Here is a 26,605-nt window from a genome sequence, read left to right on the forward strand (position 1 = left end):
TTGATCAAGTACCTTCTGCAGTTTTTTTTTATTTTTTAGAAAATAATATATCTAGCCTATAGATTAAAAAACTATAAATAAACTGACCAATCAGATAATAGGCAGATTTGGGGTAGTTTGTATATTTAATCAATTTACTAACTTAAAGAAAGGTCTTTGACAAAAACTTTAAAACTGTGACAACATGTGAGACTGTTTCTATTATTTCTACTTTGAACCAGCAAAAAAAGCAGATACCAATTTCCAAAGGCATATGAATTGTTTTTTTTCTTTTCAGTGGGGTTCTCCAAGAATGTACTGCTGATTGCACACTGTATAGACTGAATTCATAATGAACCTAGGGACGTTATTGCATTGACTGACCCCTGCCCTCTGAACTTCTCAGGGATTCCATCGAGTGATGATGTCATACCCAACGGCCTCCTATGACCAGCTGGTGCGGCAGGTGGAGGATCTCCGTAAGGAGAACTCTCACCTGCGCCGTGAGCTTCAGGACAACTCACACCACCTGTCCAAGCTGGAGAATGAAACCTCTGACATGAAGGTGAGTGAAGCTCAGATTATAACAAATTTATTAAAAGGACAGCCTTGGCTCCTCAAGGAGGCCTGGTCCACCCAATTATGAACATGGTCCATGAGCTGGAGTCAGGCCTGATAGTAGATCTTTGATTTTGCTTGAATGTGTTGTATATGCTTCTAAATTTACATAACAGAGCATAAAACCGAAGCTGTCATGGGTAAGGTTGCAAGGTCAGGAAGGTCAGGATAATCTTTGAGAATGATGTAGACCTTAAAGTGAAGCCATTTCACCAAGCACAATTGCACAACTAATAATCAAGCCGTTTTTAAAAGTGTACAGGTAGGTTTGCTATTTACTCTGCACTTCTCTTACATTTTTATTGTTTGACCAAACTGGTCAGTTCTCTAGTAAAAGGCTTAGGCCTATTAGTTAAGTGCAACATATAACATCTAACAAGTTGACTTGTTGAATTACCCAAAAAAGCAATGTTTTGAAAGAACCACAGAGCAACATAATTTGCAGTCTTTAAACCAGCATACAAATAGCTTGATTTAGTTGTCTTTTTAAATAAAACTTGGATAGAAAAACATTTATTTTAACCAAACACATATGTATATAACCAAATATAACCTATATGTATACTATATATTACATAATATTATACATTTTTTTATGGTTTTAGATTGAGTTAATAACCATGCCAGGAACAGCCAGTAATTGGCTGATTTTTACAGTTTGCTCTTGTATTGTTATTATATTATATTATATATAAGACCAAAGAAAAACTAATGAGATGTAAGAGATAGCAATAAAATATTGCATATATAAATTTATTACATAATTTCATCAACTAGATGGGCCCGTTTCTGAATAAACATTGCCTTTGTGTGGTAAGGCTTAGTTTCAATAAAGTGTCTTTTTGGACTGTGGAGAGTGCTTTGAGTTTGAGACATTTAGAATCTTCATATGTATTTCAAATAATTAAAATGTATTTATTTATTTATTTTAGAAACACACTTTGTAAAACTGTCTAAACATCAAAACACGTTTATTAATTTGGAATGTTGTCTGTTCGGAATGTGTGATAGTTTTGATATTTTCTACTATTCTAATATGTATGAAGTACATAAATATTTTATAATACTGTTGGTTGAGCAGTGTGAAGGGTAGATCTGTGTGGTGAGGAGTGAGCCTCTACTGCATGCGTTCGTCTCTGCCGTGACCCACTTTCCACAAAATGTCTGGAGACTCTAATGATGAATGTCCAGCATCTCTAAGCTGAATGATGTCTGAGCACATTTTAAATCACCGTTGCCCGTTACAGCTCTCAGTTGAGCAGAGAAGGCAACCATTAGACAATGGAGCTAATTTTATTATTGACTCCGTGTCTTAAATTGCAGAATGTTTGATGTGTTACATGAGCTTGATGTCGGTTCAGCTTTCGAGTTCCAGTAAAATGGGAGTGTCTTTTTCCTGTTCATATTAAGTGATTCTGCGCATGAAATCACACAAACAAACCACATGAATTCACTGAAGATGGCACTGAAATTCATCAGATAAGGAAATACAATTAAAAGACTGTGTGTAGGTTGAAAGAAGCAAATTCATGTGTGTTTTTGTCAGTTTAACTGCTTAATGGAGACATGAATGCTATAGGGAATAAAAGCCATGAAGAGCTCTTTGGGAATCAGCAGCTTTGTTCTGTCAATTTTAGTTTGACTTAGAGATAGCTATTAATTTCAAATGTTAACTGTTGCAACATTCATATATAAAAACTCTACAAATGTGCATTGTATTTACACTACCATTCAAAAGTTTGGGATCAGTATTTTATTCATTTATTTTTTAAAATAAATTAATACTTTTATTTGTCGAGGATGGTTTAAATTGATCAAAAGTGACCGTTGAAGACATTTAAAATGTTTTGGTGTAATAAAAAATTTCTAACTCAAGAAAATTGCAAATCAAAATTTCAAATTTCTATTTCAAATATAAACTACCACTTTCAACTGCGATAGTAGGAAATGAAGCATCAAATCAGCATATCTGAATGATCATGTGACACTGAAGGCTGGAGTAATGGCTGCTGTAAAAATCAGCTATCACAAAAATAAATGCCATTTTATAGTCTGTTAAATGACAATAAAATATGTTATGTAATATTTCACTATATTACTGTTTTTACTGTGGTTTTTATTCAAATAAATGCAGCCTTGGTGAGAATTAAACATTTGAAAGAACATTTAAAAATCTTACCAACCCCAAGCTGGTGTGTTGTAGTGTATATAATAACTAAAATGTGTTGGATATCTCCCTTCTGCATTAAGCCATTTATTTATTGTATTTAACACAAATGAACATGAAGATTTTGCAGGAGTCCAAACTAAATTGGACTCCACTGACTTTCATTGCACAGTATTAACAAAGAAACATTGAAAACTTTTTTTTAAATATCATCTTTTGTGTTCCTTCAGAAGAAAGAAATGCAAACAGATTTAAAACAACATTAGGGTGAGTAAAAGAAAGCAGATTTTTTTCATTTTGGTGAACTAACCTTTACCGATCCATTTTAAAAATACAGCTCGTATTCTAAGCGTTCATTTGTTTATGCAGTGGAAATGCTCTAAGCCATTCGCTACACAAAATCATCGATTGAAACTGATTCAGCAAATGCTTTCATGAGATTATAAATGATACATGGGTCATATTCAATATCCCATGATTCCACTGTGGCCCACATGCCCAGATGCTGCGTGTAATCCCTGCCAAATCTTTTCATTCTCGCAGTCAGTTCTCCCCTCAAACAGAGTAATACATACATTATAAAGATTAGGTCATCTGCTTTCTCTATATGAGAGAAGCGTCTATGAGAATTTATCTTTTTACTTTGAAATACAAGAGTTCGATTTTTGCACAACTGGACTCCACTGGAAAACCAAAGACTGTTTGGCTGCTTATTTATTTGTTTTTTGTTTGTTTTTTTGCTGTAATAGGAGGTTCTGAGGCAGCTGCAGAGTAAACTGGAGCAGGAGGCCGGAACTCTTGCCTCTTCAGGCAGAACTGATGTACTGGACCAGCTCAAAGGTACTGCAGGAAATCTAGTCACTTCTCTACATAGCCATCATATAATTCATTTAACTGTAGCATTTATCTTAACTGTAATATATTCATTTCTTACTCATTAGTTATTTAATTATGTTTTTGATAAATTAACAAGGTATGTTCCAAAAAAAATTATGATTAACTACCATAAAAATATCACAGAATTATACAGATACTAAACTTAACCCGGATGTCTGCATACATTGTTCATAGAATTCAGTCAAATTTAATTTGAAGTTAAACAGTCTGTTTAAACAAATCACCAAAGGTTACATGTCTTTGTCGCACACAGTGGATTGAACTGGTTAATCTAACTGGTTAATGCTTCTTTGGGTGCAGTTTATCTGCACCAAACGTGTCCTGCAATTGCAGATCAGCAACTGCACAACAGTCATGCAAAACTCTTTCAGTTTAACACTGAACACTCAACAACACTGTATTGAGGACATGCCACAGCATCTAAGTCAATGGGAATTTTCTTCTATTAGCTAAAATAAAAACCATTGCATTGTTGATGTACTCTTTGGGTCATTGAGGGTGCATACATCTGTGCATTAATCAATTTACATAATTGTCCTGGCAACTGTATAACATACATCAGAGTGACGTGCTGGGATGGAAACAGACAACTGATTCTCATTCAGTTTTTAAAAAATCCTGAAACTGAATCATTTTAAGGACATTCAGTTCTATTTATGATTCTTGGTTGGCTTGGCTGTTGACAAAGATTTCACGATTCAATTCGATTTCAATTCACAAGCTCTTGGTATGATTCAATATCATTTGGATAAACTGTATATCAGGTACAGTACATGTACATTTTCTTAAGGAAAACTATAAACTATACAGGGAACCCTGTCAGTTGGTACATTACTATAATATTAAAGGTTAAATCCAAGCTATTAAATGACATTGCTATTTATTTTTATATATAATTATCAAGAAAACAAAAATGTTGTATACAAACATTTAAACTGCACGTTGGGCATTTTTATATAAATTTTACATTCTACAGTGTACAACGTTTTACACTGTTTTAACAGTGTTCTGAGTGATTACATGAGACATAAGACATTTCATTAAGTCATACTGTTTCTTTCAAAAGACCTTCTGATATTTATTTTGTGATATAACTAGTAGTAAAGGGAAATAGATGATCGCTTCACGTCAACTTTGTGCTGCCGTTTAAACTGAGGCGGTATTTTTTGTTTGAAATGTTTACTAGAAAATTGCCAGAATTTGAAAGTAACAAAGAACAAAGCTTACTGTGATTACTGGATAGCAGGCACACTACAAATATGTTTATGAAATTATGTTCAAGCATCACAGCAGAAAACAGCATAGTCTTGAAGATCAGTCTTGGGATTTAAGAATTGATATTGGTTAATCAAAATGAAGAACGATTAAAATAAATGAATCAATATTATCAACCCAGCTCTAATTCTTGAAGGCAGAAGACTATAGTAAATATGTAAACTAGGCTACTATTAAATATGCAAGCACTAAAGCAAAATAAATGTGTATTTGCTGATTGTACACATCCTAAATACTTAAAGAATCTATAAAAAATTTATAAAATAATAAAAAAAATAAAACCTTTGACTTTTCTTGTTTTTCTAGAGCTGCATATGGACTTGACCAACTACTACGAGCTCAAGTACCAGCCTCACAACCTGCGTGTGTTTCCAGAGATGATGGCTAGCCAGGTAGGAGAAGGCGAGGAGAAACTGAGCATCGGCAGGGCCAGGAGTCTCGCCTGTCCACCGTCCCGCCAGTCCTCATCTGCATCTGGAGAGGGCACAGCTGTGCACCCTCATCAGGCCACTGGAGAAGGCCTTGTCACTGCCCAGCACTTAGAGGATCTCTGTAAAGAGAGGTGAGATCATTACATCCAAACACACTAATCATCTGTCTCGTTTTTTTAAGGGAAGTGTTATTTCCTTTAGAGGGTTTGTCCACTTTAATAACCAGTGGCCTTTAGTTTAGGTCACATCCATGAACCATAATTACTTGCTATTGCTAGTCAAAAGTAGGTGGTTTAACAGGTAATTGGCACTCTCATTTTAAAGAGCTGGACAAAAGTTCAACTGTAAATTTCAAATTCATATAACTTACAAAAAGTAATTTTATTATATGCATTTCCTAACGTTTTGTTATGTAGCAGAGAAAATAAAAATAAAAATGCATATACTTGTCAAATAAATGTTGTTCTTCTAAAAATTATTTTCATCATGGAATGCTAAAAAATATATATATCATGGTTTCCAAAAAAATATTAAGCATCACAACCATTTTCAACCCTAATAATAATAAAAAAAAATATTCCTTAGGTATCGAGAACATATTAGACTGATCTCTGGATCAGGATCATGGGACACTATAATTGTAATAATATTTCACAATATTATTGTTTTTTCTGTATTTTGGATTAAATAGCCTTGATTTGAACATAAGTGACTTCTTTCAAAAACATTACTAAATCTATTGATAAATAATAAATGAATAATTAATACATATATTAAGAATTATTAAATCAAAAACAAGCCCCAAGCTTTTGAATAGTAGTGTGTATATTTTACAAATATAAAAAAATATTCTACACGTAAAGGAATACATATGCATAACTGGTGATTATTCGAAATTTGTCACAAGAAAGGAGTTAAAAAAACTCCTAAGTACTAAAATTAATAAAATATGTAATACAAATTGAAGTCTATTTCAACATCCTGTGGTCTGTGGCCAATTCTATTTAATTTCACACTCACAAAACTGATTCAGTTCTTAAATTCTGAATTCTGCCCAACGCTGCTGGAGTACAGTAATTTCGGGTTTTAGAAGTGTGTGTTTGTGTGTTTTAGGTCCATGTTGCTGAGTGAGATAGAGAAAGAGGAGAGAGAGCGGCGGTGGTATTACTCACAGCTGCAAGGTTTGTCTCAGAGACTGTCCGAACTGCCGCGGCTTGATACGGTAAGCAGCCTAAAGAACTTTCACCCCAATTACTCACTGATGGGACTGTGTGCATCTGTAGCCAAAAATGAGGTCACTTGGTTTTGCTGCTAATGACCACAGATTGTCCTAAACCTAGATTTTTTGAGTCAGGTGTCCCTTGTCTCATTTAAAGTAACACCACTGATTACCACCACATAATATTTGTCATTATTTACTTACTAACATGTTGTTCCAAACCTCTATGATTTTTGTTCACCTTTGAACACAAAAGCGTGTACTATAAAAGCATGTTGATTAAATGTTTTTATAGAATAGTTTGTTCAGTCTGTAAGTCTCTTTCCTGTATGATCATGATAAAAAGAATAGTATGCATACAGTACAAATTATATCTGTGCATTTTTCTGTGCATCACAGTTCTCAATGCAGGTGGATTTTATTCGCCAGCAGCTGGAATTTGAAGCTCAACAACTACACTCCGTGATGGAGGAACGTTTCGGCACCAGCGACGAGATGGTTCAGAGAACACAAGTAAGAACAGATTATAGATTTAATGCCACGTTTTCATCAACAAAGGTCCAGCTTTAAATCCAGCTTAAATGTCACGTGTCTGTCACAAACACGTCATGCTTTTATCAACACTTGACCTGAACCACCATACTGACACTCAAACATCCAGCACAGTTTATATTGTGTTTTGGATTCTGGTGTCCCCAACCAGGCTTCTTAACTACCCTAACAAGACGTACTTGATCAATCAGCTAAGGTTTGATGAAACATTTTGAACTGCATTGAAGCTGGGCTTTTTAGCAGAGATAATAGTGGTGTATCATAAAATGGTATATGATCATGTTCTCTCAAAATATCATTAACAAAGCATTCAAATGTTCACTATATACTGTATGAATAATTACTGTATATGTTTCTGCGTACAGATCCGTGTTGCTCGATTGGAGCAGCTGGAGAAAGAGCTTCAGGAGGCCCAGAGTTCACATGGTCCTCAAGAGAAGAGTGCTCTTCCAGAGTCTCAGGTGACCTATACACCCCTGTCCTCCATTTGAGCCTGAATCATAAAATGCCTAAATTTGAGTCTGAATCATAAAATGCAACTGTGATGCTCAGTTGATTGTCCAAATCTATTAAATTGTTAACAACAACAGCTCCAACAAAAGGTTAAAGAAACAAATGACAATAAAGGGACCTCTTATTCATTTTGATTTTTTAAATTGTATATGTATTTCTGCGTACAGATCCGTGTTGCTCGATTGGAGCAGCTGGAGAAAGAGCTTCAGGAGGCCCAGAGTTCGCATGGTCCTCAAGAGAAGAGTGCTCTTCCAGAGTCTCAGGTGACCTATACACCCCTGTCCTCCATTTGAGCCTGAATCATAAAATGCCTAAATTTGAGTCTGAATCATAAAATGCAACTGTGATGCTTAGTTGATTGTCCAAATCTATTAAATTGTTAACAACAACAGCTCCAACAAAAGGTTAAAGAAACAAATGACAATAAAGGGACCTCTTATTCATTTAGATTTTTTAAATTGTAAATGTTCAAAAATTCCAGATGACCGCCCATATATATATGTATAAATGTTTTATTTGATTGAGTTACACCACCTGACACTAACACCACAAATCTTAAAAATATTTTTCTATTTCATTGTTTTAATACTACTACTACTACTAAGAATAATACTAAGAATAATTTGTAGAGTATAATAGTTTAGTAAACACAGGAAACTTTCAGAGTCATACTTGTTATTGACAGAAAAAGTCTAATTCTAATATGTTCTCGGCACTTTAATGATTTCATTCCGGTGAATTATTTAGTAACATCAAAATGCTACAAAGTAAGTTTCTCTGCTGTTATTTATCTCTCAGTAGTGGCGTTTTCACAGCACAATTTATAGATGCTGTAAACTACTGGGGTTTGCATTGCCAGAGGCAACACAAAACCACAGAGAACATTGTTGACTGAACCAGCCTGCTGGAAAACTCACATTATAAATGTGACATTTATGGCTCAGGTAATGGATGGAGATTGTAAAAAAAAATCATACTGTATATATTATGTAACAGGGCTAAAAGTAAATGTTCCTTTTGCATCACTGGCAGTTGCTAATTTTAATTACAAACATGATAAATTGTAATCATCATGAATTAGTCTTAAGCAATAAATTAGAAGTGTGGTTTCCACTATAGTGTAGCATAACTGCTCTGTTACATAAAAATTGTATATTAAATATTTATTGTAATTTAATAAAACTTGTTATTAAGTGTACCGTATTCAGTGTACCGTGTTAAGTGTACCATATTATCGTAAGATATTTCTGCAGTGGCTACTCCGCTTACGAAAATCAGAAGCGTTATTCTTGTAGGATTTTCTTTGCACAGCTTCACATCCACCCAATCTCACCTGGCGCTGTCTCACAGCACACACTAGCACTCAGTGTTGCTATTCAGAAAACAGGGTATGCCCTCCGTAAGCTGCCTCCTATTGGCTAGGATGCTTGGCAAGTGTGAAGATGTCATTTTAAAGCATAGTTCTCTGAGACTAAGGGATTCCCACCGCAGCACAATTATCTGTATGCTCAACACTGCACCAGACTGACCATGAGCTCTTGAGGCCTACTGTATAATAAGGCTGAGAATCTGAAATGATAAAGTCAGGATATGATGAAACCTGCAGTACAAGGTTATCATTTAAATTGTATGCAGCGAGTAAAGCTTTAGATTTGTCACTATTTTGGGATCTTCACTGGACTCTTAAACTCATTTTGGAATAATAGTAGTCATCAAAACTAAATATGAAATTAAGTGGAAGTATTCAGTAACCAAAATAGTTCAGCAAATCAAGCGTATATGCTAACAGAAATATTAATAATAATGTTTTATGTTTAGTAGGCAATCATTGTCTAGATCACACCTCTGGACTTTCTCTCAACCAACTTCATGAGGTGAATCCTGGGATACTTTTTAAATTGGATAGTGCTTATTTGGGCACTTATATTCTGAAGACTCTAGAATATCATTTAAGCCATGTCTGTGTCCTTTCTTGTAATCTGGTTGTTTAGAGATTGTATTTGTAGCTGGTGCCAAACGTTGCCATAGTGATGAATCTGAAATGATAAAGTCAGGATATGATGAAACCTGCAGTACAAGGTTATCATTTAAATTGTATGCAGCGAGTAAAGCTTTAGATTTGTCACTATTTTGGGATCTTCACTGGACTCTTAAACTCATTTTGGAATAATAGTAGTCATCAAAACTAAATATGAAATTAAGTGGAAGTATTCAGTAACCAAAATAGTTCAGCAAATCAAGCGTATATGCTAACAGAAATATTAATAATAATGTTTTATGTTTAGTAGGCAATCATTGTCTAGATCACACCTCTGGACTTTCTCTCAACCAACTTCATGAGGTGAATCCTGGGATACTTTTTAAATTGGATAGTGCTTATTTGGGCACTTATATTCTGAAGACTCTAGAATATCATTTAAGCCATGTCTGTGTCCTTTCTTGTAATCTGGTTGTTTAGAGATTGTATTTGTAGCTGGTGCCAAATGTTGCCATAGTGATGGGTTTGAGCATGAAAGAACGAATCAGGTCTTTGGCACTGGTGCTGATTCACTCTCCATATGCAAATGTTGTGCACATGCTCAAACAGTTTTTAAACCTATGGCTTCAAAGGTTATTTGGGCAGTAAGTCAGAATTAAAATAGATGAATATCATAGCACTGGGTACAAAATATTAGACCATGCTGCATATGGAAACGATGATAATGATGATGATTTTTTCAGCTGGTTTCAACTGGTGTTAAGGCGATGTTATTAAGTTAAGCTCTGTAGCAGAATATTCACAGGTGTAATGCATCACAGGTACTGTGGACACTTCATGTTTGACAGCCACAAGAATATATACCCTCTCAATATGTGTGTATCAATCTTAATACAGCAGATTTTCAGTACTTCACTGATACTTTGCTGCTTTAATAAATATTAATGTGTTAAGTCAGAGATACAGACCAAATTTCCAAGTATCTTCTGTACTAAACAGGAACAAATAATAAACCATATCCTCTGTCCACAGAGCACCGAGTGCCTCTCAAAAGTATCTGTGTCTGACATGGATACCGGAAGTGCTGGTACTTTGGAGGCCTCTGGAGAAGCAGGGAGCAAAGTAAGAGCATTTTGTTTAGTTTTTTTAGTTTGTTAGTTTTCCTAAATGTAATCTGGTTACATACAATGATATTTCGAGATTTAAAAAATTCACAGAAGAATCGTTAGGAAGCTTACAGATCAGGTTATAATTTTAACTATGTATCATAAGGGGCTATATCAGCCTTTCTGTAAACACAGCAGTCAATCTATTTGTACTTCATACTTTATTTTAACAAATGCATTCAAATAAATGTGAACATTTATGGTTGCCTGTACAGCACTGTGTGTTGGTCTTGTGATGGACCGACCATCTGTCCAGGATATTTCCTTCTTTTGGCCCGAGATGCTGAAATAGGCTCCAGCATCTCTGCAACCCTAAAACAAGCAGTTTGGAGAACAAATGGATGGTTTCCTTTAAAATCAACATCAGATTAAAAACTATCTGTAAATAATACACAAAATATAATTTACTACATTTTAACAAGACATTGGATGTTCAGCCAATGCCATTTCATTTCTGACCTTATATGCAGCTTATATGCAGTTTTAGTTTGAATATACTTTAATCAAAAACAATAGTGCACTAATGAACTCTAAGGCAGCATATGTCAGCTATAGTTAAATTGTGTTTGGGTTGCAGGTGGAAATGGTGTTTTGGCTGCTGTCCATGCTGGCCTCTAGAGATCGAGAAGAGATGTCCCGTACCCTTCTGGCAATGTCAAGCTCGCAGGAAAGCTGCATTGCTATGCGCAAGTCTGGTTGCGTCCCACTGCTTGTGCAAATACTGCATGAGGGTGGCACTGGCGAGGCAGCTGGGACAGGAGGCTATAGTCGGGAAGCCCGTTCGAGAGCCAGTGCTGCCCTGCACAACATTGTGTACTCGCAGCCAGATGAGGGCCAAGCACGTCGCGAGATGAGAGTTCTTCATGTGCTAGAGCAGATCCGCTCGCACTGTGAGAATGGCTGGGACTGGATTGAAAACCATTTAAGTACCCCCTCACCTGGTGGTGGCAAAAGCACAGGTGAGCCCTGGTTAAGCTATAGTCAATGTGTTATAGAATGTGAGACTTACCATTCATTTGTTTTGAATAATCATATTCTTTTATTTGTGTATATCAAGTTCCAAACAAAAAGACAAAGCTTATACATATAAGTTATAAGTACTGTTATGAGTACTGTAAGTATCGGATTACTTTCTTATAGTACTTTAAGTATTGGATTAACTAGAGAGGTTCAATATGGTGATTTAGATTTTTCATTATATATTCATTAAATTATATATTTTTTGATTGAAAAACTATTTTGATACATAAGCATACTATAAAATAATTCATGTAAGTATACATTTACTTTGATATCCACAGAAATCCCTGAGCCGGTGGATCCCCAAATGTGCCAGGCCTTGTGTGCAATAATGAAGTTATCCTTTGAGGAAGAGTACCGCAGGGCGATGAATGAACTAGGTGCGTGAATACATTTTCTCTAAATAGACCAAAGAGCAATAGAGTGTATGCTGCAGTTGTAAATAAGTTGCAAATACAGTGAGGTGAAAACACAATGAAGAAGCTTGTTTGTGCATATTTTAGGGGGACTGCAAGCCATTGCAGAGCTAATACAGCTGGACCAAGAACTGTATGGCATGCAAAATGAGCCAATCAATATGGCCCTCCGGCGTTACGCAGGAATGGCACTCACAAATCTTACATATGGAGATGTTGTAAATAAGGTAAATTTAGAAATGATTGCATACAAGTGTGGATATGTGTAAAAATTAAAGACATTGCTATTTGTACAGTCATCTCATTCCTTTACAATAATGTAATCAGTGTCCAAACTGCCCATAAATATTTGTATTGAAATATGTATAAAATTAACTATTGTCATATAATTAAACAAAACACATTTTATCTTTGGTAACAGTTAATTTTGCACTCTAATTATAATATGAATTGTTAATAATGCATACATGCAGTGCCAGGCAAATGTACAACTTCTTGTGATGTTGACAAAATTATCTTTATCAAATTTATCAGGCTACACTTTGCTCAAAGAAAAACTGTCTTCAAGCCATTGTTGCACAGCTTGCATCTGATAGCGAGGAATTACAGCAGGTACATAACCTACTTTTCCATACAGCAAACCATCACTCCTTTATTAACTTCTAGGATGAGAAATATTATGCAACAGCTCATTTTAATAGTATTTTTTATTTGCTTCTCTCATTTGCAATTATTTGGCCCACAACAGCTCTGTGATTTGTCATTGCTTTTAGGTAGTGTCAAGTATACTGAGAAACTTGTCATGGCGTGCTGATATCAACAGCAAGAGGGCTTTGAGAGATGTCGGCAGTGTGTCAGCACTTATGACTTGTGCACTGCAGGCTACAAAGGTACAATAAAAAATTTATATGTCATCCATTTCTTACATGAGGGATTTACCCTTTAAATTGGTGATATTTGTGCTTCAATACCACTCAGAAAGTGATGAGTAATGTAACATGGTCTGGTCTTCCCCACAGGAATCCACTTTAAAGAGTGTGCTCAGTGCACTGTGGAATCTGTCAGCACACAGCACTGAGAATAAGGTGGCAATTTGCTCTGTTGATGGCGCTCTCGGCTTTTTGGTTAGCACTTTGACTTATCGATGCCAAACCAACTCACTGGCCATTATTGAGAGTGGTGGAGGTATCCTGCGTAATGTGTCCAGCCTTATTGCTACCCGAGATGATTACAGGTATCATGTTTATTCACAATGACAAATTAAGCAGAGATCAAATTTTCCATGACATCACTTAAATTCTGTTTTCCTAAATCAGGCAAATCCTCAGGGATCATAACTGCCTTCAGACTCTGCTGCAGCACTTGCGATCTCACAGTTTGACTATTGTGAGTAATGCATGTGGAACCCTCTGGAACCTGTCTGCACGAAGTCCAAAGGACCAGGAATTGCTGTGGGATCTGGGAGCTGTAAGCATGCTGCGCAATCTCATCCATTCAAAGCACAAAATGATAGCCATGGGAAGTGCTGCAGCTCTGCGAAATCTCCTTACAAATCGTCCACTTAAATATAAAGATACTGCTGTTATATCGCCAGGATCCTGCATGCCATCCCTCTACATGAGGAAGCAGAAAGCATTAGAGGCAGAGTTAGATGCGAAGCATCTGGCAGAAACATTTGAATCAATCGAGAAGCAAAGTTTCAAGCATCAAAGTATAAACAAACCACTGAGGCACATTGAGAGCCTAGCAAAAGACTATGCCTCAGATTCTGGTTGTTTTGATGATGATGAGGCACCTAATGTATCAACCAGCTTGGATACTGGAACCTTCTCCATGCTCTCCATGTTCCTGAACAATTCTAACTTCCTTAATACCCAGCCCCGTAAGCGAGATGGGGAGCCTGAACAAGACGTTGAAACCTTTCAAACTGAAAATAAAAGGTCACAACCCCCTGATGATGAAGTGACTGTGGCAGCTGAGAAATTAGCCAAGAAGATCACCAACACTGTGGCTAAAATTGACAAACTGGTGGAAGACATTACCATGCATACATCCTCAGAAGACAGCTTCAGCCTCAGCTCAGAAGATCATTTTGTGGATTGGAATTATGGGCCAGATGAGCTTCACGAGGCACGAGCCATTTCCTGTTCCCCTTGTCATCTTTCTGACACCAGCTCTTTTTCACCTAAAGAGCATCTCAGCAGAGCACATGCCTTCCTGCATCTTAAAACAGCCAACTCGAGTTTATCCAATGACAGCCTTAACAGTGGCAGCACCAGCGATGGCTATTGTGGCAGTCAGGACCAGACTCATACCTCAGCAAAACCAACAGAACAACGACGTCCTAATAAACTTGACCTTAAGGTAACTCACGGAGAACCAGTGAACAGTGGTGTATATATTTCAAGAGTCCTGTGTCAAAATGAGATCCCTGAAAGAGATTTTGAGACAAGCAAAGATGCTATTTTGCCTGATCTAGGTTCCACCGATACAGAGAAAAGCCAAGAACCTTTTATATCCACACCTACAACAGTTTCAACCAAGGTGTCTTCAGATGCTAGTATACCAACTGTCAAGTTGTCTCCCTCCTATCAGCATGTTCCACTGATCCAGAGTGTTGCCAAGTTTGGCATTGCAAAAACTACAATTAATGTTCAGGCAGCTCAAGCAATGCGCAGGCAAGCTTGGGTTCCAACAGTGATGACTGGAGGTAGTATTAGCAAGTTTTCCCCAATATGCTCTGCAAGAAGCCCCACAATAGGACAGCTGGAGACCCCTCAGAAGTATTCTGTAGAGAACACTCCAATATGCTTCTCTCGCTGCAGTTCTCTGTCTTCTCTGTCTTCTGGCGATGGAGCTCTTGATGGACAGAGTCAGACTGAAAATGAGCTGGAGAGTGACTCCTCATTAGAAATCATTGAGGTGGAAGATGTGAACGTTGAGAGAAAAGATGAAGAGGATGAGACACTTGATGACTTGAGTGACAGTCAGTTATTATTAACTGATCAGAAAATCAGCACCTCTGATCCAACTGAGATCCCCAGTACAATCAAAAATGAGAAGAGGTTCCTTAGAGGAGTGTCTCCAGTAATTCTTGAGGACAGGACACCATCCAGCTCTTCAGAAAACTACATTCACGAAACACCTCTTGTAATGAGCCGCTGTAGTTCAGTAAGTTCACTTGGCAGCTTTGAATCTCCTTCAATTGCCAGCTCTATTCAAAGTGATCCATGTAGTGAAATGATTAGTGGTACTGTTAGCCCCAGTGACTTACCAGACAGCCCAGGACAAACAATGCCTCCGAGTCGCAGCAAAACTCCATGCTGTGCAGAATCAAGTGGACCAGAAACACAGAATCTTAGTGGTGTAGGAAGCCAGTGGGAAAACAGTTTGCGCAAATTTATGGAAATCGCAGACTTTAAAGAAAGGTTTAACCTACCTCCAGATTTGGACACAATGATCTATTTCACTGTGGAAAAACCAATTGAGAATTTCTCATGTGCCTCTAGTCTGAGTGCCCTCCCTCTGCATGAACACTATGTCCAGAAAGATGTGGAGCTCAAACTTACTCCTTTGCTAAACCAGCAAGACAATGATCCAGAGGATTCTGAAAAGGAAGAGGACATGGATGACCAAGAACAGTATAGTGAAGGAAACTCAGATGATGACATAGAAATTCTGAAAGAGTGCATTAATTCTGCCATGCCTTCCAGGTTTAAGAAGGTAAGGCCAACTGTGATGTCCAACCTCTCAAACCAAGTTCTCAACATGCAGAGTCGAAAATCTGTGCAATTACCAGTGTATATGGTGCTGCAGAACAAAAACAATCAAATGTGTACTGGACAAAAGCTTGGAATGTCTTCAAAAGAAATCTATCATGACGATTCCTCTTACACTGACTCTGCTGAAGGTACGCCCATCAATTTCTCAAGCACGACTTCCTTGAGCGATGAAACTCTCCAGTATCCACTCAGAACTAAAGGAATAAAAGACTGGCAAAGAAACAAAGAGACACAAGAGCTGATTGACATTGAGGCAAAGAGAATTGAAGACCTACGCATGTTCTCTCGCTTCCACAAACCAACTAAAATGACATGTCAGTCGCACATAGTCACAAACCAATTGAACAAGACAATCAGACATATGCTACCCACTCAGAGATTACTTATACAGAGTAAAGAGATGGCAGCAAAAATGACCCAGCAAAGGATGCAAAGCCAGTCGCCAGTTCGACAAATTCAAAAGCAAGGACAGAATCTGTCAAAAAGCATGCCACAGTTAGATATTCCTATAAGAAAACAAAACACAGAGGTGTACCAAAATCAGAATCATGCACAGAAAAACACTTTAGCCTTTCAGTCTAGGCATCACCCAACAACTACGGAAGTGGCCATATGCCATAAAATGGACAGACAGGATGGACTGATAAATAGGACGGGACAGAAACAACATTATGAATCAAGCAAGACTAATGTAATACGCAATGCTAATATACAAGATCAAGTCAACTGTTACCAGTCCCGCCAAAAGGGTTTTCACAGAATCAAGCAAAACCTAATTTTAGAAGAAGCACCTCCATGTTACTCTCTGAGTTCCTCCCTTAGCTCTTTGAGTGATGCAGAATTTGAGGAACATCATGGAAAACCTCAGCATACGTGGATAAGGAATAAACAAAATATTACATCCAAACCCCAGTGCCCTCCAAAATCACAGCAAGAACGTAACCAGTTTGAAGAGAACAGCTCACCAAGCTCAGTCAGCATGGATTCAGAAGATGATCTTTTGATAAAATGCATAACATCTGCAATGCCTCAACACAAGAAAAGGCAGGCTGCCAGAAAAAAGAAAGCAGAGAAAAAGCACAAACAGAAAGCCACTCTTCAGACAGCAACAGAGTGGAGCCCTGAAAATGACCTAGATTCTGATGAAATGGCATCAGACAAAGACTCTGATCTGAACAGTGTTGAATGGAGAGCAATACAAGAAGGAGCTAATACAATCATTACCAAGTTACAAGCTTCAAAATCCCAGGAACCCTCATCAGAGTCTGAATCAGTTCTGTCATTTATGTCTGGATCAAGCTTTACTCCTAAAGAGAAGAAGGTATACAAAGATGACAAAAAGGCTAATAAACCACTTGATTTTGCCCCTCGTAAACCTGTTCCAAACTTGCCTGTGGTCTTCAGGGGTAGAACAGTGATATACACGCCCAAGAAGGAGATAACCCTCTCTCAAAGACCACCCCCTAAAAAAGTGACACAGAAAGCAGATGCCCCTAAAAATCCAGATCTAGCTCAACACAGGTCAAGAAGCCTTCACAGACTGGGCCACCCCATGGAATCCACGCTGTTATCATTGCCCAAAAGAAGCTCAACACCACCTGCCAGGATACCAAAGAGCTCATCTTCAGGTTCATCTCAAAGTTCAACACCTTCCAGGCATCCTCAGAGGAAAGTAACCTCCCCAACCCAAACCATTAAACAAGGTCCAGAGAACGTGGCATCAGCACCATGTAGTCCACCGGACAAAAGAGGAAGCACTTCAAACACCAATCAGAACTCAAAGTCTCCTATAGACAGGAAAACACAGAAATCCCCTGTCAGAATACCATTCATGCAGAATCCATCAAGGCAAACAAGAAACATTTCACCTTTAGTAACCAACCAGCCCACTAGCATCAGCAGACAAAATACACAGATGTCAGGGAAAAGAATCCTACCAGCAAATCGATTGGATTTGGTTCGCATGACATCTACTCATTCAAGTAGTGGTGAATCAGATCGTAATGGCTTTCTCAGACAACTGACATTCATCAAAGAGTCGTCAAAAGTCTCAAGACGTGATGCTTCTTCACGTTCTGTCCCAACATCACAGCATGCCTCACCCCGAAGAGCAGTTCCAGGGGCCCCAGCAGTTTTCTTATGTTCTTCTCGTTGTCAAGAGCTGAAGGAAGCAGTTCAAGGTCCAAGAAGAATGCCTGTGACTCAAGGACAAAGACAAGTGCAGGAACAGGGGGTTATCAGGCAGGGCATGGCTCCATCAAGAGCCACCTCCATTGATAGGGATGTCACTGTGAAACGCCCAGCTAGACGTACAAGCTCGGAAAGTCCTTGCAGGGCCTCACAGAGAAATACGCCCGGCCCAAAGCCAAGAGAAAAGAGGGAGGATACCTTCAAAAGATACTCCTCCTCACCAAGCATAAATGTCTTGAGTCGTGTCACCAGCCGCTCATCTCTTCGATCTTCATCCTCTGACTCAAGTGGACGAGCTAAAAGTGAAAGGAACACAAATCAGAGGCAAAAGAGAGCTGGATCACGTAACTCTGACAAAGTGACCTGGCGAAGGATTCGCGATGAGGATGTTCCCCAGATATTAAAGAGCACCCTTCCACCCACTGCACTGCCTTTGTTGCCTTCACCTGAGGGCGCCAAACAGATGCCACCACCGCTACCAGGAAAACTGCCTACTCTAGCATCACGGAAAACAAGTGATGCAACTGTTCAAACTGAGGACTACTCAGCCATCAAAACAAATTCAAGCACCTCTCCCACGATTGAAAAAGTTCTTGGCATTACAGACGAGGCCACAAAGATGGCCCTCTCCAGGAAAATAAGCATGGCCTTTGGGAATACCCTCCAAGATGGGGATTCGGATGGATCTCTAAAAACCTACAGCACAGCATCAACCTCCACCTTTCAGTCAGTGGAAAGTAGCCACAGTGGTGGTGTTGGCCATTTCCGACAGAGCTCACCCAGTAAAGCTGTCAGGGTTACACCTTTCAACTACATCCCCAGCCCCATGGTCTGCTGCTCTCCACAGACACATGGTCAAGCACAGACAATGCCAGAAAAGACAAGGGAAAAACATGAAGCATAATCAGTCCACTGTTCCAAGGTTGACAAAGTACTATGCTCCTGATGCTGTAAAAAACTCAGCTGGTAATGGATATGGTTCTCTTTACTTCGGATATTTAATGAGTCTTGTGCTTGCCAGTGCATCAGAAGTTTTACCTATTTGAAAAAAATTACAATCTGGATGTGAACAATTACCCATGTAGTATAGAATCTCACTGGATTCACAACATGAACCTAACCCCACCACAAATGAGGGTATACCCTAATTTTTTTATACTTTTGTACAGTGATATTAATCATTGCTTGTGCTACTTGGACAATTAATCACACATGACAACGACTGTCTCAGAAGTGTGTTATCCACAGATAAAAATTGCGGCCTACATTTAGAACAATATGCAAACTATTCTTCGAACAACAGCGACAAATACTTTAAAAGACCATGTGCCACCTGCAAACCAGAAAAGACTGTTGTACTCTCACATGAGAACCATGTATGCACATGCCTTTATGCCACACAGACAGGTTAAACAGCCTCTTGCCTTCACTTATTATTACTGCAGGAAAATATAGCTACAATAGGTAAAATCTGCACAAAATGTCTATGTAATTGTCATGGATATTTAGTGGTAATGTTGTAAATACTGATATACAACTGTAGTCAAATGCTTCCCAGAAGGCAAAATGTAATCCTACCATTGCTACAAATAGCATGCTAAATACTCACTGTAAACATGTGATGTTGACTTTGCAGTTTCTTTTTTCATTGAAAATGATAGACTGTAAGTACAGCCATGAATCTCTACCCACACATTTGCATTTTTTAATATAAGATTGTTGTAATTGTTGAGTGTTCAGCAAATGTATGCAATATAATTAAGTGGCTGCACATCCTCTTGCTTACTGAATGCTTTCATAATGTCATTTTGTGTAGAGTCACGTTATGCTTTAAGTATTTAAAAGCAAGCTAATGAGTAGCAACTCTGTGGATTGAGATAAATACTTGCCATTTACAGTAAGTTGGGCTGAATTCTAACAGACTGCTGTAGAATGTTTAAAATAGCTTCCATTCAACCAAAGCCTATTGCCAAAACTGCAGCTACACAAGCAAATATTGTAGACATATGATCAGTGTAGGTTTCACTATGGCCAATTAGCCAGCACAAAAAAAGTGTTTGTCTTATTTGGTGAGGTGCAGTATTTACATGGGCTTTGTCTTAACTGTAATATAGCAGCTTCACTCAATGTCTCTTTTAGTCAGAAAACATGCATTCTCTCCTAAAAGAAAAGTCATTGATCCCACAAATTCTGAGAATGATACAGAGAACTACAGTGTATTTCAGATGTGCTGTGACTGTGAGTGCCGATACCAACTGGTGTTCCCACATTAAAGACGTCCTCTGAAGATATTGAAATTGACCAGTAACAGAGCTCAGTGTAATGTTGTAATGACCCTTATCAGTGGTGGTCGGGATAAAGCAATATGATGCAATGTTAAATTCAAATTGACATAAAGGGAACATTTTATGCATATTTGAGAGGTCTTGTCAAAGTATGAATTGGTGTTCAGAATGTTGTTTGAAAGAATGTGGTGCTGGCCAAGGGTTAAGGGGTCCTCAAATAAACATTCTCATAAAACCTGTGTCCTTACTTTATCTGAGTGGAAGTAATTTATTCAATGGTAGATGCCTTCTGCATATCTTCAGGGTTGCCAGGTCTGCTGGCACAACACTAGTCCAACGGCCAATCAAAAACAGCCCAAACTAGTCTAATGACCCTATCACAACTAACAAAACTTAAAATATAGCACTCCTGTACCTGTAATACATATTTTACAGTCAGTGTTATGTGGCATTAACAATTTCAATATGAAAACCACTATATACTAGTAATCATAAACACAATCTGTTTTCATGAAGGAGCACAATAACTTAGTTCTCAGTGCTCCTCCTTCACAAAACTTCACATCCAGCACAGTTTCCAATTCCTGCAGACTTGGCAACCCTGACTGCAATGTTCACAGTTTTTTTCCCCATGTGGCAAACCATTTCATCATTATAAAATGGGCAGCCCACCTTTCACCCCAAATATGAGGGAAACCACCAACTACCACAAGTCTAGTTTTAAGCGCTGTTTAAATTATCATTAGGTAATATCATATATCATAAAGTAGCCTTGCTTTTATTAAGCCATCAATTTGCCAATGTGCTCTTTTGTCCTTACTTTGTTTTTTTGTTATTATTAACTAGACTGTGTATTGAGACTGCTTCATATTTTGTTAATTATTTTATTAACTATATTAATCTCGATTATTCACTGGTCTCACAGCACTTCTTTGAATTCTGTGTTTTAACTAACATTCTCAATCTGCTTTTCAATAGGTACCAGTCCAGCCTTATGTCTTAAAGACAAAGACATTATGACAGACAGAAGTGGGTGCTTGACTCACCAATCAGATAAAAATGGAGCTCGATTTGGTATAGTGAGGGCAATTTCATTAACCAACTAGGAACAAATGCACAACTGGATTATTGACAACAATGCTGAACTCTTTGGGGGAAAAAAAAGGGTAGACAAGATGTCTAATAGAAAAAAATATGGCTGATAAAATAAAAAAATATTGGTCACTCATTTTGTTTAATGGTAATTTTCTAGTCCAGCCTTATGTCTTAAAGACAAAGACATTATGACAGACAGAAGTGGGTGCTTGACTCACCAATCAGATAAAAATGGAGCTGGATTTGGTATAGTGAGGGCAATTTCATTAACCAACTAGGAACAAATGCACAACTGAATTATTGACAACAATGCTGAACTCTTTGGGGGGAAAAAAGGGTAGACAAGATGTCTAATAGAAAAAAATATGGCTGATAAAATAAAAAAATATTGGTCACTCATTTTGTTTAATGGTAATTTTCTAAGGCTAGATTGCATAAAATAACAATAAGAAATGTACTCCAAAGATCCAAAATCATGAAATCACATATGCTGTCATCACTGGGGATAACAAGATGGAAATGTTGATGGCCATGGATCCTAGATTATGCAGAGATCTCCAATCCTCTTCTCAAAGTAGCTCATGAGCAATTACAAAAAAGTATTTGTCTAAAATCTAAATTAGACAAACAAGTGACATTGGAGAAATTGTAATTGGCTCTCTCAAGTGCACAATGCCTAGGCCTATTATTCTAAATGAATTAATCTATTAGATTTTGATGAAAAAAAAAAAGAAAGACAAAGAGAGGTTTATACAGCGGTGTTTAACTAAACTTTATGGTGACTGACGTTGCCTGGTTGCATGACATCTAGAAACTATGTGGAATGCTACCAGCTCTATGCTCAGTAGTGTATAGCGAAAGAAAAAAATAATAAATCATGCTACTCAGAATTCGTGGCATTCACAACTAAGTTCACAATCAGCTGAAAACTCAAGAAAAAATATGTTTTTGGCAAAAAGGGGAATGTGAAAGAGTGTGAAAAAGCATGAATGATGGTGTTGTGTGGAGTGAAAGAGAGTGTGTCTGACGAGACACTAAGGCAAATCAATCATTTTGCCAAAACAGCCGTATGAAAATTTTAATATGTGGGCCCACAGGGCAAATTATGCCCAGTAAAATAATGACCATGGATGAATTTGGTTAAGTTTCCTGGTCAGTAACTAGGTCATTGTTGTGGCAGAAAGAAAAGCAGTGCCACACTTGCTCTGCAAAGCAAGCTTGCTCTTTCCACCCCACATCTAACTTTCTTTTCAGCATATCATGCAACTCCACACAGCATGAAGTGAGGGATGAAGGGCGTGCTAGTAACTACCCTCCCTTGCCAACGAGGGAAAGACCATTGCAATGACTCGCAAAGAGTCACCCTGGTGAAGATGGAATGAATGATGGGACGGCTAACGAGATGATAAAAATACTTGGGAACAGATGTGGGCCAACAAATGGAAAAGAGGAAGTGGAAAGAGAAGGCAACAGACAAGCAGACAACTCAGGAGAAAGTGACGTAGAGAGACCAGAGACGCAAGATGAAGTGCAAACTGATGACAACTCAAAAAGAGATAAGCAAGGAGCTCACATTCTTTTGTCAGAGAAGCAGAAAAGTGAAAAGATATCTGATGATCATCACATGCCTAATGCGTCTAATTCTACAAGCTCAAGCTGTAGACAACAGCACCCAGACTTCCCTAGAATTGACTTTCACCCCCTCAGTTGAATCTGGCAGTATCTTTTACTTAATCCAAAATGAATAAGAATTGGACGAGGAAAAAATAAATATATATATATATTATATATTATATATATCTAGATCAAATATAACTGTTATTATGATTAATATCTACAATGTGTCTATGAAAATTAGCAAGTCAAATGTTTATGGGAAAATGTAGAAGAATATAATTGGTAGAAATGGGTCAATTATATAAAAAAAATATTAGTTTATTTAGTTTGTTAGTTAGCATAGTTTTCTTTGAAACAAAACCAGTCTTATATATTATGCCAATACTCATACACAGTTGTAGAATATTTCATGATGAATGGTTTAAGTCAAGGGTTCTCAAACTGTTCCATTCCACGACCCACCTAAACAAATATAATATTTCATGACCCACTAAAATATTTGCGATAAAAAAATAAAAAAATTTAACATTACTGTAAGCTTAAACTTAATAAAAAGTTTAATAATTATTAAGTATTTAAGAAAAATAACCATTTTATTTTATAGCGTCAAGGGTTCTCAAACTGTTCCATTCCACGACCCACCTAAACAAATATAATATTTCATGACCCACTAAAATATTTGCGATAAAAAAATAAAAAAATTTAACATTACTGTAAGCTTAAACTTAATAAAAAGTTTAATAATTATTAAGTATTTAAGAAAAATAACCATTTTATTTTATAGCATTATTCACTAATATTTATGTTTTAATTTTTTCATTTACAGATGTTAAAAAAGTCTATGAAATATGTCCATGAAATATGTCAATTTTTATTTAAAGCAAATTAAAATTCTAATATGTCAATATGATGGGAAATTGATTTTAGAGGGTAACCAAAATGGCCCTCTACAATGCGCAAAGTGTCTGGGCTGAAGATCAGCTATATTATTTTTTGTGACGTTACATGTTTTATGTTTTGAATTGTAATGTCTGTTGTATACTACATAACTGTGACAACCACAGGCAAGCGCTGGACCAATTGCATGCTCATGCTTATAACATTGTTTTATATTAATGAGGGATTAGAGAGATGGGGATCTTTTACTCCCTCCTAGTCAAGTGTGGGGGGAGAGGTTTGGTCCTGCTGCTCTCGCCAGAGTGCTGTTACATAATCTGGTCATTGGTGATAAAACTGTGTGACTTAAATTAGTCACTAGGTAGTAATAACTGATGAGACTGAATTGTGAAGCTGCACTCTGGGTAAAGACAAATGATGTAAGACTTTGACTTAGTAAGACTTAGTAAGTCTCAAAGAGGGGAATGTAGAAGATTTTAATTAATCAAAATGTAAATTGTTCAGGTATAATCGGTGTGAATGTGGCCATTTATGTATTAAGTTATTCTACTATTATAATCATGTGTATTTGCCTGCATGTATAGAAATCTGTATGAGAATGGAATGTGCAGACATATGGTGAAGTACATGATAAGCACATGATGGCACATAATGGGGTTCTTATTTTCACAGAACATAAAATTAAGGCCTCATGACTGCTTCGTGATGATCCAATAACAAATATGAATGAAACCATTAAACACGCCTAGAGAACTAACAGTATATACAGTGGGGAAAAAAAGTATTTAGTCAGCCACCAATTGTGCAAGTTCTCCCACTTAAAAAGATGAGAGAGGCCTGCAATTTTCATCATAGGTATACCTCAACTATGAGAGACAAAATGAGAAAAAAAAATCCAGAAAATCACATTGTAGGATTTTTAAAGAATTTATATGCAAATTATGGTGGAAAATAAGTATTTGGTCAATAACAAAATTTAATCTCAATACTTTGTTATATACCCTTTGTTGGCAATGACAGAGGTCAAACGTTTTCTGTAAGTCTTCACAAGGTTTTCACACACTGTTGCTGGTATTTTGGCCCATTCCTCCATGCAGATCCCCTCTAGAGCAGTAATGTTTTGGGGCTGTCGCGGGGCAACACGGATTTTCAACTCCCTCCAAAGATTTTCTATGGGGCTGAGATCTGGAGACTGGCTAGGCCACTCAAGGACCTTGAAATGCTTCTTACGAAGCCACTCCTTCATTGCCCGGGCGGTGTGTTTGGGATCATTGTCATGCTGAAAGACCCAGCCACGTTTCATCTTCAATGCCCTTGCTGATGGAAGGAGGTTTTCACTCAAAATCTCACGATACATGGCCCCATTCATTCTTTCATTTACACGGATCAGTCGTCCTGGTCCCTTTGCAGAAAAACAGCCCCAAAGCATGATGTTTCCACCCCCATGCTTCACAGTAGGTATGGTGTTCTTTGGATGCAACTCAGCATTCTTTCTCCTCAAGTTGAGTTTTTACCAAAAAGTTATATTTTGGTTTCATCTGACCATATGACATTCTCCCAATCCTCTTCTGGATCATCCAAATGCTCTCTAGCAAACTTCAGACGGGCCTGGACATGTACTGGCTTAAGCAGGGGGACACATCTGGCACTGCAGGATTTGAGTCCCTGGCAGCGCAGTGTGTTACTGATGTAGCCTTTGTTACTTTGGTCCCAGCTCTCTGCAGGTCATTCACTAGGTCCCCCCGTGTGGTTCTGGGATTTTTGCTCACAGTTCTTGTGATCATTTTGACCCCACAGGGTGAGATCTTGCGTGGAGCCCCAGATCAAGGGAGATTATCAGTGGTCTTGTATGTCTTCCATTTTCTAATAATTGCTCCCACAGTTGATTTCTTCACACCAAGCTGCTTACCTATTGCAGATTCAGTCTTCCCAGCCTGGTGCAGGCCTACAATTTTGTTTCTGGTGTCCTTTGACAGCTCTTTGGTCTTGGCCATGGTGGAGTTTGGAGTGTGACTGTTTGAGGTTGTGGACAGGTGTCTTTTATACTGACAACAAGTTCAAACAGATGCCATTAATACAGGTAACCAGTGGAGGACAGAGGAGCCTCTTAAAGAAGAAGTTACAGGTCTGTGAGAGCCAGAAATCTTGCTTGTTTGTAGGTGACCAAATACTTATTTTACCGAGGAATTTACCAATAAATTCTTTAAAAATCCTACAATGTGATTTTCTGGATTTTTTTTCTCATTTTGTCTCTCATAGTTGAGGTATACCTATGATGAAAATTACAGGCCTCTCTCATCTTTTTAAGTGGGAGAACTTGCACAATTGGTGGCTGACTAAATACTTTTTTGCCCCACTGCATGACACAAATCCTGCGATGGAGCATTCTCTCACACTAGGCTACTTTTGCTTGCTACTGGAAAAGTTAAAGGGGTCATATGACGTTGCTAAAAAGAACATTATTTGGTGTATTTGGTGTAATGAAATGTGTTTATGCGGTTTAAGGTT

General features: G+C 37.7%; 1 protein-coding gene across 1 annotated transcript; it reads left to right on the plus strand.

The window, feature by feature from the left end:
- The first annotated feature begins 389 nt into the window (after positions 1-389).
- LOC107556194 (adenomatous polyposis coli protein 2-like) lies at positions 390-20,712 on the plus strand. The gene is made up of 14 exons (XM_016239247.1): positions 390-544; positions 3,514-3,604; positions 5,243-5,498; positions 6,481-6,589; positions 6,986-7,099; positions 7,504-7,599; positions 10,662-10,751; positions 11,373-11,754; positions 12,097-12,195; positions 12,319-12,458; positions 12,766-12,843; positions 13,005-13,121; positions 13,251-13,465; positions 13,548-20,712. The coding sequence occupies exons 1-14, from the start codon at positions 401-403 to the stop codon at positions 19,105-19,107; spliced, it is 7,491 nt and encodes a 2,496-aa protein (XP_016094733.1). The 5' UTR covers positions 390-400; the 3' UTR covers positions 19,108-20,712.
- The last annotated feature ends 5,893 nt before the right edge of the window (positions 20,713-26,605 follow it).

The sequence above is a fragment of the Sinocyclocheilus grahami genome, unplaced genomic scaffold, assembly GCF_001515645.1.
Source record: "Sinocyclocheilus grahami isolate Dianchi unplaced genomic scaffold, SAMN03320097.WGS_v1.1 scaffold557.1, whole genome shotgun sequence".
NCBI classification, from domain to species: Eukaryota; Metazoa; Chordata; class Actinopteri; order Cypriniformes; family Cyprinidae; genus Sinocyclocheilus; species Sinocyclocheilus grahami.